The following is an 18647-nucleotide window of genomic DNA, read 5'->3' on the forward strand; positions in this document are numbered from 1 at the left end:
CGTAAATTAAAAATACAGGGAAAATGTAACACGAGTTGTTTTGTACATGCGCAGGAATTCTCTTGAGGAATCAGCTGTTTGTCATATACACAGCAGAACATTTCCAAGAGATCTAACAAATCATGTAAGAAAAATTCTTAAGTAATATAGTATAACTTTTTGAATCAAAGAGATCCTAAAGCACATATAGTGTTGTCACAAGCAGGCAAAGCCAGTTTTAGGCAACACAAAACATTTTCTACTTTGCAACCGCACTCCGGCTGCAAATTTAAAGCTGTCGATTTTCAGCTGGCCAAGGCATGCCTAGTACAAATATAGTACATCAGATCAGATCTTCTTTCCTTTTTTGCTTAGCCCTCTGGCAAATAATATAATCACATTGCAAGAACAGCAATTCAAGTGCAGATTTCTATCTGATGCAGTCAATGATTCATATTTCTCCATGTAAATCAAGATGGACAGTAAGCAACACTCCATGTCACCGTGCCGATGTTTCTCCCATCACTTCCGTCTCGAGCACACCGACGGAGTCGCCGTCAGCAAATCCCGAACCACCTGTCCCAACCGAGCTGCACCTCATGGAGCGCGACGAGGTCTCGAGCATCAAGCTCTCGCCGATCCCCTCCACGACCTCTGTCATCGTCGGCCGGTCCCGCGCCGCGTGCCGCGTGCATTGCAGAGCCAGCTCCGCCACTTTCCACACCGAGTTGATGTCGCAGTCCCCTCGTATCCTTGGGTCAGTCACATTCTCAATGTCGCCTTCGGAGAGCCTGTCCTCCACCCAGAGCGCGACAGTGGTTTTCACCGTCTCACTGATGGTGATGATTGCGGGACGGCCTGTGATGAGCACCAGCAGAACGGCGCCGAAGCTGTACACGTCACTCTTCTCGCTTAGATGCGAGGTCGCGTAGTACCTGCTCGGGGTTAACTCTTACATCAGACCTATCAGAAATCAAATATCAAATGTTCGATATGGAGCTAGCGTCAGAGGACATTCGTACTCTGGGTCCAGGTATCCGAGGGTACCAGCAGGTTGGGTGGTGGTGTGTGTTACCGCTTCTTCACTGCTGAAAGCCCTTGTCAGCCCGAAATCTGATAACTTTGCTTCGAGATTTCTGGTAAGAAGGATGTTCCCAGTCTTCACATCTCTGTGGATCAACGGCGGGCTGCAAGATTTGTGCAGGTACTCCAGGCCTACATGCATTGCATGGCTATTTAAGTTGGAAATGCATAGATGATAGCTAGAAGATCACGACGTAGAACATTTGAAATATAACAGGGAAATGTTTGAATATGCATATGGACAACATCGCTACATACCGCAGGCAGAGTCCTGTGCAATCTTAAGGCGCTGCATCCAACTAAGGGGTTCTTGACCTGTTAACAGAAAAAAGGATATTTAGTTGGACTGATAGGATTGCGCTGGTAGCTTCATGCAGTGCCAGACCGCATTCAAGTATGCTTAACTTTAGAACCAACGACTTGGTGCAACCGTGCAAGAAGCCAAATTAACATTCAAGTATGCTGATAAGCAGAAGTAAAAATGCTGCTAATCTTAAGACTTTGGGCTGTTCACAGGATCAAAAGAGTGAACTATCATATTTACACGATTTTTTCCCAAGTCCATGTTTCATGGATACATGGACCCACCCACATGTTAGTGAGACACCCCCACCCCAGGGTTTTGGTTACCGGCCGGTATTTTCAGTTACCAAAACCTTTCCCCAAGTGAGATAGTGGCATATCCTGAACTTGTGTCCATTGTTTAAGAGAAAACACAGTTGAATTTGAACGAGCTAAGATTTACTTGAGCATAAGATACTCCACAACCATGTTGAACTTAATTTCGCATTCATGCAGCATGATGTGGGACAAAATTTACCAACCTCCGAGCCGGTCTTGTAGGTTTCCCCCATCCATGTACTCATAGACAAGGCTTAGATGTTTCTTGTCCTTGCAATAACCAATTAAGGACACCAAGTTCTTGTGATGAACCCTAGCCAGGTGCTGAGCCTGAAATATGGATATGGTGATTCATGAGCCTGCAATATGAATATGATACGTAATACATAGCTACCAATTTTATGAAAAGAAGGACCGATATTGTATTTGTACATGTACCTCAGCCAAAAACTCTGTATCCCCTTGTGAAGATGTATCTGACCGCATCTTTACAGCAACTTGAGTTTCATTCTCCAATTTGCCAAGATAGACAAAACCGAAACCACCCTTTCCAATTACAGTGTTGAAGTTATTTGTGATGCGCTTTAGTTCCTTGTAACTGAACCTCCGGTTCTCAAAAAGATTAGCTGAAGGAGCCACATCTGGAGGCAGCATATAGGCAGAAACCATATTAAAGCACATACAGAATGAGTGGCAAGCAAGCATGCTGAATTCCCTTATCAATTACACTGTTCAGTAAGTACTGTTAATTTACTTACCTGGTCTTTTCTTTCTTCTAGGTAAAATAACAAATACATGTACCGCCACAAACAGCAGAACCAGTGCAGCAACTACTGGAAGCACAATCTTGAGTACAAGTTTTATCTTGTTCTTTCTCCCAATCAGACTGGGAGCACAATCTCCATGTAGGTTTGGGTTATCGACCCTACAAACGGAATGCTGATAGGTGAAATATTTTAACATATTGGAAGTAAACTAGAAACACAAACACTCTCTTGAATAGTGTTGAGACCTGAGCTACTAAATTGCCTCTTTTGTCAAAATAGTCGTTCCATTCTTGTTTGATAAGAGCAGCACATCGTTGTAGCATAATAAACTTATTGTAATATTATTCAAAGAGTATGACGAACAAAAAATGTTTGAATTTAGTAACACACAAACATGTTTACAAATGATATACATGATAACAGGAAACAGGTGCAAACCTTAGTGCCAACAACCCATTCTGAGATTTTTCTAGCAGATTACAAGGAATTGATCCACTGAGGTTGTTGCCCGACAAATCCCTGTGATAGACGAAGAAACTAAAGATCAAAATGGTTCTTTCCTATAAAGTTTGCAAAATAGAAGTCGCATTGGCAGGAACACATACAGAAACTTAAGTGCTGGAAGTTGACCCAGAAAATCAGGTATCGACCCTGAAAGACTGTTGTGTGATAGATCCCTGGAAATGCAAAATAACATATACTTCATAATGAATTGTAGTTGAATAAATACCCATATTTACCAGTTAATTTTTTTGAGCTAGATATTTGATACTTGAAACTTGAGAACAAAAAGTAACGAGCTCGAGATTTAGCATGCTTACTACTACGGAGTACCTCCGTTCCTAAATACAAGATGTCCTAGCTTTGTCCTAGGTCAAACTTCTTTAAGTTTGCTTAAGTTTATAGAAAATGTAATAATATCCAAAATATCAAATAAGTAAACTATGAAGATATATATCATCACGGATTTAATAAAACTAATTAGAGTTACATATGCTGGAGATTTTTCTGTAAACTTGGTCAAACTTGCAAACTTGAAGAAGTTTGACTTAGTACAAACCTAGAACATCTTATATTTAACGGAGGGAGTACTCTCAAAAAGGTTGACCAATACAGTTTGATAATAAAATTGAAATTATACTTTCACAAGGTAAGGTAATGTGTTACTGAGATTTACTGGAAGAGAAAGCCCTGAGCGGGTTGATGGTCATACATGCGCAAATCTGCAAGCACTACCAATTCACAGACTATCTACTAACATAAGAATATTTCTACTCTGTGCAAGTCTGAAATGGTGGTACTCATGTACGTACAAGTGCTGGAGCAATAATATCTGACCAAAGGAAGCATCGATTTCACCGACCAAACCGCTGGATGACATGATTCTGCAAGGAAAACAAAAGAATCATCATACATAAGTTTTATGTGTAACTTCACTAGTTTCTGGTGTAACTCAACAACAAAAAAAGACAGCCGTCACAGCACAAACATAGAGCAATTCTGTTCGTTCAAAACTCACAAGCCTGTTATTCTCGGAGCACTGCTGGGAGTATAACTACAGTTCAAGCCATCCCATGCAAGAGATCTAGGGACACATGGATCACCCACCCAATTTCTCTTCACAGAATAGTTCGTCTGGATGGTCATCATGGTCCAGGCTGAAGATACCAAACATAAGTGAAGTATGCACACAGGTTTAGTCAAACACTTAACAAGATGAACAAACAGTCTACACAATTTGACGTTCAGTTCATCCATTCTGAAACTAGATCCAGCAGAACACTATAAATATGACCAGTTAAACTTATCCATTAAGGTCTACTAATTGATTTTAGTTCTACTAGTAAGAATACAATGAATGTTTAGTTGTGAAACAAAATGTTTATGCCATTAGTCAATAAAAATGCATGTTCAGGTAAGAAAGTTAGCTTGCATTTTGATATGAGCCTTGTCAGCATTATCATGAAAACTAAACCTGTCTGACTAACCTATTTGCCAAACACAGTGGCCATCAATGACATCGGCAAATGCCTGAAACATTAATGCCATACATTAAAATTAAGTGCCGAATTAGCTTTTTGCTTAGTTGACCAAGTTAGACAACCTAATAGCATACAAGAACGGTGTATTAGAAAGAGCTTCTGAAAGTTCTAGGGTATACCATCTACAGAGTCAGTGGCAGATTCATTTACTGGCCGCACCATGAATATCTCCATCGCGCTGATCAAAGGATGAAGTACTGAGTTTGATGTTGCCACGAGGGAGATGCTATGCTCACTCGAGCCTCGCACAATCTCTGATAGAACAGTAGTCAGCAAGAACTTTGGGCTGAATGCAGAGGCTAATTGGTTATTATCCACAGAGACGTCAAATTGCCTTAAATTTTGGCCCTCATCCAACTCAGCAAAGTAGAGTACAAGAATGTATGTGGGGTTGACACCGACACTCATGGATGAATCCGAACTCCAAGATAGGTCCATCGTTGAGGCGTTCAATGGAGTGGATGCACTACGCATCACAGCAGATGGTGCATCGTAGGTGTCATTAGGGGGGTTCTGGATTTCCCCGTTGGATTTGTTGGGCAAGTCTGTCCAACTGGCTATGTCTTCATACCTCTGCCAAATACGGTCATAGGGATCATCCGGGAACCTTTAATTGAACAGAACATTGAGTAGGCTTAACTTAAGATAATGCGAGAGCTACAGAAACATTACATAATGAATAAATAAATCCTGTTCAGCTCACCTGATGTGCTGGTAGTTTGTTCCAAAGTGGTAACGATTGGGCCCAAAACCAACCGTGTCGCGGAAAAAGCTGAGCAAAACCAGGGACTGTGTCACATTGGCCTCCGGGTAAAGATTCGCCGTAAGTGTTCTCAAATCAAGTGCTGAGATGAAAGGAGTTCCCGATCCTGTGTTCACCAAACAAATCTGCAGGAAGTCGGCAGGGGACACAGCGATGATCTCAAACAGATACGCTGTACTGGAACTGACAATGGTCACCGTCGTCCAATAGTTAACCCCAAAATAGAGATCAAAGGTAGGAAGCCTGTTCAGTTTGTCATAGTCGCCATAGCCAAATGCAGCCCTGACAAGGTACTTGCCACCCGGTGTTAGGGACCGGAACGTGTAGCAGTTGCGTGGTCCGCTGGGGAAGTAGCGAAGGTTATAGTACCGAACTGCAAGGTCCGGCTGCAAATTCGCTGGGTCAACGATGTGGACCAGCCCTGCTTCAATGAAACCGTCATCGCTTGCATATGTTAAACCTGTCCTGGAATCTACGTACTCCTTGCTTGCGGTATATCCACAGTCGATGCTTATGAAACCTGCAAAAAGAACATGGACAGAATATGAACAAGGGCACGGATGTTAGGGCCTGAACTGTAGCCTCACCGCATCTAGTCCAACGCAAGCAACAACGATCATGGGCTTGCCACAAGTGCAAGCTTCCAAACATGCCTGAAACAGTTACCCGATATGATTTTTACTTCTGAACTGAATCAATGACCCATTTTTACAGGGAGTATGGAGCTGTTTGCTTGGTGCCTGGGAGGTCATCTAGCTAGCCTGATCTGAGAATCTACCCCGTAGATAGCCGGAGCTCAGGCCTCCAAAATCAGACGCCTGACTCAGGCTGGCCAACCAAAGCACGGTCATAAATCAAAACTGCGCAGACTAGTCACAATCGGTAGCTATCTTATGCACTCAGGCTCAGGCTCCAACAAAACAAGAAACATCAGGCAAGCCTGGCCAGGCATAGAACTACAGATTCATGGGTTCCTCTCAGGCAAGTAATTTTCTCAGGCATATCTGTCAGATCACCAACCAAACAGCCCCTATATCCCAAAGTTCATGTGTCTTTGAAAAAATCCCTCAAGTTGGTGATCCTTTAATAAAATCCAACTGATTTTCTTATAAGCACAACCCCCCCTCAAATGCTCTGTAAAGACTGCATTTTATTTGCGCCTGAAATTGACTCCAAAATGCAGTCTCCACATTGTGTGCAAGAAGAATCACTGTTACATTTTCTTTACGCCGGAAATCAATCGATGTTGACCGAATCACTGATCTGTATCAATCAAACGAAAAGAGGCCAGAATCCGGGGGGAGAACCTAGGCCGGAATCGCAGGAGCCTACTGAGAGGAGAGGGGACGGACCATTGCGAGGAAGTGTGGGGCCTCCCTGCGCGCCCGGGTCGCTGGCGCGGGCGGACGGAGACCATCGAGGTCCGGCAGCGGCGCATCTCTTCACCGACGGAGGTGGGGAATCCGGTGGAGCGAAGAAGAACCGCCGCCGCCCGCCGGCGAGTTTGGGGGGAGTGCTTTGTTTCTGATGATGCTTTGAGATTCGCGACATGTAGTGATAGTAGTCCACGTCATGGCTCTATCTTTTTCCGGCCTTTTATATTTTTTCCCTTTACCATTTCAATAATCTAAATCACAAATAAATAAAAACCACACTAGAAGGGAATTTGTTTCAGAACATTAAATTATATAATTAAAATTTTCAAATTCTTTTCCAGAACGTTCGCTTGTCCAGCATGGGTATATTTTAGCAGAAATTTGGACCACTTTCGAATCACATCACTTTTTTATAATCCTCCTATTTCTTTGATTTTCCCTTGTTTTTTGCTAAGGAAGAAACCTAGGAAATACCATTGACTCATAAGAACACGGTTAAGTACTGATGCAAAAGCAAAATCAACAGAGAAGTTAAGAGATGTGTTAATTACCATGGTTGTCTGGCTGACCATGGATGCTAATGAAGCTTAAAGCCATAACCACCAGCACCAACATAACCATCCAACAACCTGGCCATTGTGATGGCATATCAGAAAGATGATAATATTTTCTGCCCCTTGCATATCCATGAAGGGCCTCACTGTTTAATTTATGCCAAGAGAGCAAGACTACAGGACATGAAATAAGACTGAGTTTCCAATATGTGGAGTGGCTAAAGAAATTTAAATATTGCAAGAGAAAAGACCTGACCATTTCAGCGTCGCGTAATAAAAACAAGAAACAGAAACCACAAGTGTCATCGTGATCGTCTCCATCAGACAAGCAGCCAAGGAACAACTAGATAGCTAGCCCTACTCCTGGTAAATAAATTAATACTCCAACAGAGGCAAATGAGAGTATATCCTCCCTTCTGTTTAACCAAATCCCTGCTTTATTTACAGCTAACAATGACTGGCCACATGTAGAAATCATGGCCACAACAAGGTGATTGATCATCTTTCTCGCTAATGGCCGATTACGTCAACGATAAGTGGATGACACCCACTAAGCCCTATGGCATGACAGGTGCCCCCTCCCCCTGCATGCAGTCCCATCAATCCATAATCTCACCATCACAGGCTTAAAGCATATATCCTTAATTTTCCATCACCCAGTGGATGCTGCTTTTGCTCACCACCTTTAGCTGGCTGGCCTCCAAGAGCTCCCCCACTTACCCTTTGAGAGGAGAGAGAACAAATCATCCAAGAGAAATTGGGTGGTTTTAATCAGAAAAAACGATGAAATGCCCCGTCTTAGTTTTATTTTGTTCTATCTGCATCCCCAGTCATTGTCGCTGTTGTCACCGGGATCACCTGCAAAAATCCAGGATAATGAGAGTGGAAATTCAATGTTCCGTATCACTCACCAAGCGGGCAAGGCATCTACATCATAACCAGGATTAGAGCACTATAAGTAAGAAGCCAAGGTTAATATCTCTTCTACCATTTCCCATATAATCAATCTGGATGTGAAAACTTACATTGCTTGTCAACTTGATCCTTTGGAAGAACTGAATGGTCTATAAACTTATGGCGGTCTACATCACCATATGAGGATGCATGATTATCTGATTATCTCCAGGGCAGTTGATGACTCAAGATAACTGGGGAGCTTATTATGTGCACCACAAGAAATGAAAAAAGAAAAGAAACATAAACTAAATTTGCTCATGCAAAAGCACGAATGTCCTAATCTGATGCCATTTCACCATCTTATCCACCAAAGGCAACTACCAAATGCAATGGAACACCTGCCACGCTCAGGTTGATCACCTTTCCTGATACTGGTTTTGAAAAGCTAGTGATTGATATAGTTGTTTCTGATTTATCTTCTGGCCCAGACACTCTCATATTTCCTAATTAATTCCATCATCCTGGAAGAATCCACAAGGCAAGAGTCATGGGCTATGCAATCAGTATTTCCATTTCACCAATTATTTTCTCAGGTAACAGTAAAATTCAACTTTTTGTTAGACTGCAGTAGCACAATGTATGATGGAAAGTTGGAAAGTATGCATCATTTTTTGCAATATAAAGGTGATCTTCTGGGTACTAGCAAAAAGGAGTTAGAAAAAAAAGGAGACAAGAAACACTTAGCGAGTCCAAGCCTCTAGTTTCAGGAAATTCTTCAGCTTTCTTCCCTGAGGCCAAGGAGCATCATGCCAAAGGATTTATGAGGTGCACATATCTGAGAAAAGGACTTGACATGGGTGATGCATTTGATGGACACGAGAACAGGAACTTAATTGTCACCACACTGATGATGACTGATCAGTGTCCTAAAGACAGTGCATTGTTCCTGCCCAAGCCATGCAAGCTATAGCAAGCAAAGATAGCTCAGATACAAAACCTGATTGCAGTTGTATGGGGAGCCTTAAAGTAAGATGCCAGGATAAAAAAGGTGGTGAGTGGCCACAAAGTGGGCTGCAAGATTGCAGGTTGGTGGCCTCCACATCAGTGCTGCTTCCTTGCCTCCCTGGCTTGCTCTTGGTCATGGAGAAATTGTATTTATCATTTTGTGCTGAGGGAACCTCCAGAAAACGAAAAGCAACTAATTCCATGGCGATGGAGAAGTTAGGCCATGAGATAAAATACTCCTCAAGACCCTGCTGTCCACGTTCCGTCTGTCTTTTTACAACTTCCGTCTCCATGAAGGCATAAACGGTATCAAAATTTCAGTAAATGAGTAATATTAATGAGATTCAGCATTTAGTAACATGTCATTCAATTATAAATCAACAAGGGTGTCAGAAACAGAAAAATAGTGGAACTATTGCTTCTGAAGGAAAACAGCATAAGTATAACATATAATCACAACACAATACATCCAAGTAGTCAGTATAGATGCACAAAAGCTTTGCTTCGATGAGGCTCAACTAACTGATAAGATGAGTGTCAGAATGTGCATAGGCACATCTGTATTGCAGGTGTGTATATGTCTGCAGATATTTTGCTTTGCTTAGTATAATAACTGATAAGAAAGGAGGGATAAAGTCCTCTGTCCCAACAATAATGGCTGACAGAAAGGAAAAATGCTTTTCACATCCAGGAGAAATAAAATACGTAAGGATCAAGAGAAAGATTACACATTCGGTCCGTGAGTCGATGAATGCTTGTCCCCAGCAAACAAATAGTGACACCCATGGATTTAGCACAAAAAGATTCTCGATGGACAAGCATCATGGCTTATCTGGTAACAAAATGCACCCTTTTATAGATTGCTTCCTTTCGTTTGCGTTTCAGTTAAAAGAAAAATTGTGAGTGTTTGCCTTCACTTCAGAAGTGAATCCTGCCATTCCATGAGACAAATGATGCGCACAAAGCAGTTCATCAAAAGAAAAAATCATGAATTTATCTACCTATTGAGTAAAAAATGAATGGCATGTTACTTAATTAGAAGCAGGGAGTCAACTCGCAGAGTAAACAAACGAGAAGTCAGAAATACATATGTTCTGATCAAGTATAAGTAAGATTGACCTGACCATTCCCTTCTATAATTTGAAACACAAAGCAAGAGCAAAGGGAAGCCAATTTTAGTCTGAGCACAGCTTTAATGATGAAAAATAGGATCTTTAAGATTCTCTAAACCATACCCACTACGTCACATGACCCCGCAAGAGCCTCCTTGTCCTGCCTATAAAATGAGAAGCCAGAACCACCAAACCAGTGCACAGCTAAGAAAAACAAAGTACCTAATAAGCAACCTTCTTCCCATCAGGCTGGAGTTCATCAAGGATCTGAACCTGAAACTGGAGCCTACGAGTACGCAGAGGAGGGAGAGCAACAAGGCTGGCTCCCAGCCCATCCAAGGCCGAAGCGAGCAACGCTAGAGGATGGTGACAGTGCGGGATGAGATGCGCAAGGGGCCATGGACAGAGCAGGAGGACCTGCAACTGGTACGCACTGTCCGCCTGTTCGGTGATCGCCGTTGGGATTTCGTTGCCAAAGTCTCAGGTTTGAGGGGTGGGAGACCTGCAAATTAGGTAGCCAATTTTGCAAGCCCTTGGCACAAAGATGCAAACAGCATGCAGTCTCATTTTTCTCTAACCAGTTCTGTCTTCATATGTCACCTTATCTATGGTCGTGTAGGCCTTAACAGGACAGGCAAAAGCTGCCGCCTTCGGTGGGTCAACTATCTCCACCCTGGCCTCAAGCATGGGCGCATGTCGCCACAAGAGGAACATCTTATTATTGAGCTCCATGCTCGATGGGGTAACAGGTTTGATATCTCCAAAACAAGACTATGATGAAGACTGTCTTCTCAGCTATTAGAAGTGAAACTTGCTAATCATCTATCTCTTTATAGGTGGTCTAGGATAGCAGGGAGGCTGCCAGGGCGCACGGACAATGAGATCAAGAACTACTGGAGGACACACATGAGGAAGAAAGCACAAGAGAGGACGACAGACATGTCCCCGTCGTCCTCCTGCTCATCGTTTACGTACCAATCTGGACTCATTCAGATTGCACCAATCACTGGCAAGGAGGAAGGCAGCGCTAGTAATGGCAGTACCTCCATCTCAAGTGTGCTTAAGAGCAATCAGAGTGTCATGGATGGATATTCCATGGATCAGATATGGAGGGAGATTGAGGCACCTGCGATGCTGCCCATTGATGATAAAGCATGCGGTAATCTTGCATGTCCTCTGCTGCCATCTCCTGTGGGAGACTGCTACTACTCTGAGGTAGTGTGGAAGATGGACGATTACGATACCAAGATTTTGGCTCCAGAAATTGGTTATGTTACAGGAGGAGGCTCCTGCTATTGAAAGCTGAAGCCAGAAGGGTGGAGGTCAGATTACTAAGATACATACATATGCTTAACAGAATTACCAGTACCTATGTATATGCTTGCCAGAATTGCCAGTAACTATGTTTGCAATAGTTTGGATCTCAATATTTACATGTGTACTGTAACATTACAGATTTTCAGGTGTGCTCATGATGTGTGTGCCTATCTAGCGTGTAAAATAGGTTGCCCTTGATAGTATACAAGGGCAATTTATATGCATCATGATACAGCGTCAGTCTGCAGTAATAAATTTTGGTAAAGCTATTGGTTTGACATAAATGTACATTGTACACCATTACGTATATGAATATAATATTCCACCTACGTGGTTCTCATTGTGGAGCTACAAGACCCTGTGACTAGAACATCAATTCTGAAGCTAAAAACAGGGCCACCAGGCTGATGATATCTCAAGGAGCGAAAAAGAAGGGGGAATGGACTATTCAACCAAAGGCGAAAGAATCGTAAGCGTCCATGATAATGTCTATCATGCTCTCATTTCCTCACTCAAATTTGTTGAGTTTGCGACACCTAGCACTCGATACAAGAAGTATTCCTCCAAAGATACAAGCCATGGAAACAATAAGTTCAATATACAGTATATATTACAAAAGAATGCAGAAGTGATTCAGATAAAGCGGATATGTTAAAATAAAAGCAGGGGTTGAAAGAGTAACAACCTATTTATGCTTAGACTCAAATCCAGGAAAGATGTTAATACAAGCATGAACCTTGTCTATAACTATGTTCTCAAACAGGTCAGAAACAATGCCAACAAGGAACCCCTCCGATTCCTTTCACGGGACATTTCAGACTCCTCTACAGCTATCGATATGTATGACCTGAGTGGAACTAACAGGCTTATTCCAGAGTGAGTGGTCTATCATTTAATCTCTCAAATCAGGCTCGACGACAGAAATTTCATAAGAACGGTACATCCTGCTGGACACATAAGGTTAGCAGCAACTTGCAGATCAGCAGCCACTTGATGAAAAAAGTAGATTCAGCACTACAAGGTAAATGAAAGGTGGATGTGAGTGGTCCGCACCTCGGAGTCTCGTATCCATCAGCCATGCTGAGAAAGTGAAACAGATCCTGCAACTAACGTTGCGTTTGGTTGCTGGAAGATAGTGGAATGTAATGGAACCATTTCAGATTTTGATGTGATTCCAGTGTTTGGTTGTTGAAATATACAAAACTAGAATGGAACCAAGTGGTTCCTGAGAAGGGAATATACCTTCAATATCCGGAACTTGTGTGCAGAATTTGGAGGTTACTTCACCAAGCAGGTGAGTACATCATTGGATCACATTTCATCTCTCAAACCAAACCCATAATGAAACCATTCCATTCCACTTTATTCCACCTCAACCAAACAACAGACTAGAACCATGCCATCACATTCCATTCTTGTTGGAATAGAATGGTTCCATTCCATTCCACCTCACTCTGCAACCAAACACAACCTAATAGTACGAACTTGAGGAGGAAAGCTTAGAACCCATTTAATCGCACAGAAAGCCATCAGAGAAGCAAAGTTGGTTCCGGATCCACATCCACTGTACTTGGGTTCAGTTACCAAGAGCGCGATGCAAAAGCAGCGCCAAAATGTGTGCAGCAGTACGGCTGTATCCGAATGAGAGAGAAGGGGGGATCGCGGATCCTCTCACCTGGCCGTCGATCTGCGCCGTCGCCGGGGCCGAAGCAAATCGCCCCTAACCCCTCTCCCTCTCGTCGCCGGCGCCGACAAGGACGGAGGTGGGTCTGAGAATATGGCATTTGGATGGGGTTTTTTTTTGAGAATATTTGGATGGTTGTTGTGCCGGGCATTTGGCCCATGGGCTGGACTGCTCCTTCAGCCGGCCCTTTCTTCCTTCACCCGGCGACAGTGCGTCCTGCTCCCTCCCTGCTTTTCAGCTTAATATCACGCACGTATTAAAAATCTCAAATTTCCAGTTTGTAACCCTTCAAGGATTGTGCAGCTGCTGCTGAGCGTGCTGGCCAGAATAAGGCCAAAGGGGCACACTCCCTCGTTATAGATTGACCTTGTGGCTAATTTGGCGACTACGAGACAATTGCATTTTCGGTAACGCCTGGCCTTGTACTTATTTTCAAGGGCTTGACAAATTTTTTTTGTAAAATAATTAAAAAATCGTAAGTTAAGCAAATACCGAGTGCTTCAATGTTGTTACTAAGTTATTTACTCCCTCCAATCCATAACAAGTGTTGGGGATTTATTAGTACAAAGTTAGTACACTAAGTCTCCAACATTTATTATAGATCCGAAGAAGTATATCATTTGATGGCAAATAGCAGCAGAGAACCAAAGTGAGATGTTGTGTCTCCAGGCATGCATGCATCCGCTACGAAATGTTAGTTCACAACTCAAAGTTGCACACATATCAGCTCAATGGAGAACTAAAATCGTGCGACCAACCGGCAACTCATCACAGGCTGCATTCTGAGAAATGAGAAATGCAATAAACATACTAGTTGCCCCCTATGATGTTCGTACTCTGTGGTTGTCTTCGATAAGCTAGAACATCGTATTACTTAATGACAGCAAGCTGGTGATCATCTTGCACTCAGCATGGCAACGACTTCCGACATGGTGGGCCGATCTTGGACACGGCGAACGCACATCAGCGCCACCTTAATGCATTCCATGATGGGAGCTCTGTCACTCTTCTTAGCGCCTAATAGCGGATCGATAAGCTTATGCAACTTCTTTCCATGCGAGCGCGCCTGAAATAAAATAGTGTGTCAAAACCATTTCAACAACCAGATTTACTGAAAGTCAAAGTTTTCTTCCAGTCCAGAAAGGGACAAATGAGAGACGATGAAGCATGTGCCACCGAGGCTGCACAAAAACAAGATATGAAACTGTAAACCAGAAATCATGTAGTTCAGGGAATCTCAAATTATGTAGCTGCACATATATTGTTCTGCACCGAGGCAGAGTGCAGTCGCAGCCATCTTCTATTCACGAAAACGGACCAGTGTGTGGCGACTAGAACTATGTTGAAATAAATCAATGTTGTGAGTTAATACTTCAATGCATGCTTGTTTTAAATACTTACATAATCAGGAAGACACCGAAGAGATTCGCTCTCCTTCGTCTTCGCCATATGAGACCGAGACATCTTCCCAGATATAATTTCAAGAAGTACAACGCCGAAGCTATATACATCTGTCTTCTCCGACATCATTCCAGTAGCAACATATTCAGGATCCGCATAGCCACTAGCAGATGAAATTGGGATCAGACAATGCACGTGAAAAACTCTTCAAAATGAGAACTAAGCGGGTAGTATCTCTAGTTGGATAGTTAAATCAGATAAGCTCTTACAATGTACCGTAAACAAGGACTTCTGCAGTCACATTCGGAGCTAGTTTCTTAGCCAGACCAAAATCAGAAATTTTAGCATTCATTTCATGGTCCAACAGGATATTACTTGCTTTTATATCCCTGTGGACAATGCACATCTGGGAATGCACATGCAGGTAAAGAAGACCATCAGCTATTCCTTTTATTATTTGAAGACGCTTAGACCAATTAAGCAATTCTCTTTTTGATTCATCTACAAAAACATCAACACAGTATTAGATATCGAGAAAAAAGGTAGAAGTATTATCTGAAAAATGACAAGGAAAAAACTTGCCAGCGATGATATAGTCCAAGCTTTTATTTGGCATATATTCATAGACAAGTATCTTTTCTTCTCCTTGAACACAACAACCAAGTAGCGCAACTATATTTTTATGCCGAAGATTTGGAATTATTTCAATCTCAGCTCTGAACTCAGGTAGACCTTGCGCTGAAGATCTATCGTGTCTTTTGACAGCAATATCAAGACCATTAGGAAGTCTGCCCTGAAAAGATTGAGTGCCAACATTAAACAATACACCTAAACATGTATTAGGGGCTAGGAGTATGTTTCTGGTATGGTCCGCTGTTGGTTACACTGGCTGGTGGTGGCTGGCTGCCCAAGAAAGCAAATGACCACCATTTGCCATTAGTGGTATATGCAAGATTTGAGTGGCAATTCAAGTTGGAGCCGAGACAATCTAATCAGTACTCAGCATTGTTCTTTTCCATTTTAGGAGTCTTGAATTCTCTCCTTAATGCCATACGAAACATTGAAAAATTATATTACATATAAAATAGCACACTTCAATTTATGATATACCCGCCGTGGTATATTCTAGAAAAAAACATAAAATAGCACACAATTTATGGTGAATTGAAAATCGGAACCAATTTAAGTTCATAAGCAAATAGGATATATTCAAATATAGTATACTAGTTGTGTCCAATTTAAAACTAGTTATGCTTCAACTATCAGTGGTGGAGGAAAATACAAAGACCCAAGGCTATTCTACAAATACTCCATCAGTTAAGGAGTCGAATGACCAAAGTATTGGTTGGTTGCACTTGTCTGTTACACACTTGCACTCTACAAATGGCTATTACCAGAAAAAAAAACATATAGTACAAAGACTTAAAGAACCCAACCCCATTCGATATGTATTTGAATGATACACAAGCATTTTAGTCTGGCTCTGCCACTGGATACCACATTACCACACAAGTTTCTTAACATTTTGTCCCCTAGAGCGGCGAACTGAAATATCATCCTTCATGTTTTACCCTTTTGGTATTGCAAGCTCTTAAGCATTTCAAGATTTAATATCATAATACAGTTTATCTCAAGAAAGCATTACCTTGTAAAGATAGCCAAATCCACCATGTCCAGCCAAGTTTCTCGAAGACAGATTGTCGGTTGCAGTCAGCATCTGGGAGAAACTAAAATATAACGTTTCTATTTCTTTTCCAGCAATAGTGAGATTTACCAGTTCTTCCATAGTCATAACCTGGCCTGATTCATGTAGGAAAAAACTACCTTATTATTGAGTCCTTACTTACTTGTTTAAAAGAGTAAAACAGCGTGCATACTATTTCTATGGGATAGCTTAATAGTTAGCATCCACATATTCAGAACAAGTGGATAAAGTATGGTTGAACTAGAGCAATAATCCACAGTTTCCGTGTCATGTCAAAAACAAAAATATGCATTTTCAATGAAGTTTCAGTGTTCGTAAAAAAAAGAAGTTTCAGTGAAATTTTCCGGCAGTGAATCCTATTTAATTTCGAGTTTTGAAATGTAACTGAAGAAAATGATGAACATAAAGAATCAGTAATTCGGCCATGTTCCGGGAGACATGTGCAGTGATCACTTATAACAGATTATACTATATCATGCTCTCTTTTCTATCTGACAAGAAAACAGTATTAATGTATAACACATAATGCAATTGTTAGATAATAATGCATGAAGTTTATGCCATGAAATAAAAAACCTTTTACTACTATAGAAAAAGCTCCCCAACCTCCTCAGCCTACGAGGATAAATGAGGATGTATGCGATGCAGACCATGGTGGCACCACACAATAGACAGAGAGACTCATGAGACATTCAAGCCTACGAGAGACATAACATATCATCTCACAGTGAACATCTTGTATCTTGTTTTTTAACTTTAAACTTGTTTTTATGTTACTAAGCTAGTTTCTCCTTTTGTGCTCTCCTTCATGCACTAATCATAAACTCGGTAACATTCTATTGCCCAGACAGTTCTCATCAGCCCAAAGGATGCAAACAATGAGATTTGTAGCGCCTAAATAGAAGTTTGAAGAACTTGTCGATTATGATTGAGGTGCGGGAACATACTTGATGCATCATCTTCCTCAAATTCCGAGGGAGGAAGAGTCCTGAGATCTTCTAATTCAGCTGCCTGGAAGGCCTCCGTTCTAAGCCTGATACAGTACCAAATACATCAAAAAAATATTAAAGAAATAAATTGAGATTTGACTGTTACAAATGTAACAATGTTTTCATTTGTTTTGTAAGTATGGTGGATGATAGTGTCGCTTTTGGCCTCCGAAGTACTCCCTCCATCCAAATTTACAAGGCTTACTTTGTCTCGTTAGAACAAGCCTTTGACTAACAATTATTCTAAAGGGCAGCCCGGTGCACGTAACTCCCGCTTGCGCAGGGTCCGGGGAAGGGTCCGACCACTTTGGGTCTTTTGTACGCAGCCTTTCCCTGCATTTTTGCAAGAGGCTGTTTCCAGGACTCGAACCCGTGACCTCATGGTCACAAGGCAACAGCTCTGCCGCTGCGCCAAGGCTAGACATAAAATTGATGTCATTAATGGATTAACTGTTGTCAAAGGCTAGCAACATGAAGACTGATGCAAATGGACTAATGGATCAATTTGACACGGGGCGATCAGCTGATCACACAGCACCAAGTTAGAACATAATGTTCTATTTCATGGTGTGATAAGATGCTAGTGCATCATTCATTCTGTTCAGCTGATCTCAAATTCTTTTGTAGATTCTCAAGTTAGAACATAATGTTCTATTTCATGGTGTCACAGCGGTGGTCTTTGACGGTGGGAGGAGAGGAGGGAGGGGCGGCAACGGCCCGAAAGGATAGGAAGAGGAAGAGAGGGAGGGTGGTGGTGCTAGTGGGAAGGGTTTTGGCCGGGGAGGGGGACGCGCGGTGGTCTTATGATGTTTGCCTCAGGGGTGGGCTGGGCTGCTCTATTGGTAAGGCTCATAAATTAAAGTTTTAGTTCATTTGGTTTAACTAAGGAGGGTCAAAGAGTATCCTGAGGGTCACAATTTTGCAGCTCTATGTAGGTATCTGATCTATTGGTGTCTGCCTGAAGCAGGAAACTGGCTTTCTGTTTGTAACTGCAAGTGATGCACCGAAAATTAGGAAACTGAACTCTAGTAGTTAGTACCATTTCCTTTTGTGGATCTAAAATTTGCTATCCTGGAGGGAGGGCTATTCGTGAACAGAGTTTTTAGGTTTGAAACCCCATTTCCAATACAAGATTAAATTATTTTGGGTAACTAGAGATGTAGAGAACCTCATTTGTGCAATATTTATTGGAACCTCGTTTCCATCTTGGAATTTAACAAATGGGAACTGCAAGCAAAACATGCTGTTTATTATTTGCTGGAGATACAGTTACTTTTTCTTATGATTGCTTATGAAGGAAACTAGGAGTTTTTTGTTACCTGGATGCCGCCATTGTTCTGCACCGTAAATTT

The 18647-nt window shown here is 41.9% G+C and overlaps 3 protein-coding genes across 8 annotated transcripts; 1 reads left to right on the forward strand and 2 right to left on the reverse strand.

Moving 5' to 3' along the window:
* Positions 1-123: 123 nt before the first annotated feature.
* On the reverse strand, positions 124-13571 carry LOC100826264 (probable LRR receptor-like serine/threonine-protein kinase At4g29180). 4 transcript variants are annotated; one of them, XM_024455126.1, is made up of 14 exons: positions 13192-13571; positions 7183-8043; positions 5196-5775; positions 4612-5099; positions 3970-4108; positions 3764-3835; positions 3056-3127; positions 2889-2969; positions 2442-2608; positions 2122-2324; positions 1887-2013; positions 1321-1377; positions 1002-1194; positions 124-914 (listed from the first exon to the last, which is right to left on the reverse strand). In XM_024455126.1, the coding sequence occupies exons 2-14, from the start codon at positions 7442-7444 to the stop codon at positions 479-481; spliced, it is 2877 nt and encodes a 958-aa protein (XP_024310894.1). In that variant the 5' UTR covers positions 7445-8043; positions 13192-13571; the 3' UTR covers positions 124-478. The 4 variants fall into 4 exon arrangements, with proteins under 4 accessions (XP_024310894.1, XP_010237377.3, XP_014757960.1 ...); XM_010239075.3 differs by lacking the exon at positions 13192-13571 and adding an exon at positions 8211-10222; XM_014902474.2 differs by lacking the exons at positions 7183-8043; positions 13192-13571 and adding an exon at positions 6608-6821.
* Positions 10386-11857, forward strand: LOC100842686 (myb-related protein MYBAS1). Of its 3 annotated transcripts, none has more exons than XM_003577170.4 (3): positions 10386-10625; positions 10819-10948; positions 11036-11857. In XM_003577170.4, exons 1-3 carry the CDS (start codon positions 10598-10600, stop codon positions 11496-11498), a joined length of 621 nt encoding a protein of 206 aa, XP_003577218.1. In that variant the 5' UTR covers positions 10386-10597; the 3' UTR covers positions 11499-11857. The 3 variants fall into 3 exon arrangements, with proteins under 3 accessions (XP_003577218.1, XP_014757970.1, XP_014757969.1); XM_014902484.2 differs by having other exon boundaries at positions 10387-10712; XM_014902483.2 differs by having other exon boundaries at positions 10387-10948.
* Positions 13572-13839: 268 nt separating the features above from the next.
* LOC106866748 (cysteine-rich receptor-like protein kinase 21) lies at positions 13840-17783 on the reverse strand. The gene is made up of 6 exons (XM_024455139.1): positions 17254-17783; positions 16247-16401; positions 15184-15394; positions 14871-15102; positions 14602-14764; positions 13840-14266 (listed from the first exon to the last, which is right to left on the reverse strand). The coding sequence occupies exons 2-6, from the start codon at positions 16391-16393 to the stop codon at positions 14096-14098; spliced, it is 924 nt and encodes a 307-aa protein (XP_024310907.1). The 5' UTR covers positions 16394-16401; positions 17254-17783; the 3' UTR covers positions 13840-14095.
* Positions 17784-18647: the final 864 nt, after the last annotated feature.

This window comes from Brachypodium distachyon, chromosome 4 (genome assembly GCF_000005505.3).
Source record: "Brachypodium distachyon strain Bd21 chromosome 4, Brachypodium_distachyon_v3.0, whole genome shotgun sequence".
Taxonomy (NCBI): domain Eukaryota; kingdom Viridiplantae; phylum Streptophyta; class Magnoliopsida; order Poales; family Poaceae; genus Brachypodium; species Brachypodium distachyon.

Excerpts from the sequence above, each read along its gene's own strand:
- LOC106866748 (XM_024455139.1), bottom strand. The coding sequence starts at position 16,393 with ATGACTATGGAAGAACTGGTAAATCTCACTATTGCTGGAAAAGAAATA. Across the intron at positions 15,395-16,246 it reads GATTTGGCTATCTTTACAAG|GGCAGACTTCCTAATGGTCT; the intron begins GTAATGCTTTCT and ends CAATCTTTTCAG. Across the intron at positions 14,267-14,601 it reads TTCGGTGTCTTCCTGATTAT|GCGCGCTCGCATGGAAAGAA; the intron begins GTAAGTATTTAA and ends ATTTTATTTCAG.
- LOC100826264 (XM_024455126.1), bottom strand. The coding sequence starts at position 7,444 with ATGGTCAGGTCTTTTCTCTTGCAATATTTAAATTTCTTTAGCCACTCC. Across the intron at positions 2,609-2,888 it reads AATGGGTTGTTGGCACTAAG|GGTCGATAACCCAAACCTAC; the intron begins GTTTGCACCTGT and ends TTCCGTTTGTAG. Across the intron at positions 1,195-1,320 it reads TGCACAGGACTCTGCCTGCG|GCCTGGAGTACCTGCACAAA; the intron begins GTATGTAGCGAT and ends CAATGCATGTAG.
- LOC100842686 (XM_014902483.2), top strand. The coding sequence starts at position 10,755 with ATGCAGTCTCATTTTTCTCTAACCAGTTCTGTCTTCATATGTCACCTT. Across the intron at positions 10,949-11,035 it reads CATGCTCGATGGGGTAACAG|GTGGTCTAGGATAGCAGGGA; the intron begins GTTTGATATCTC and ends ATCTCTTTATAG.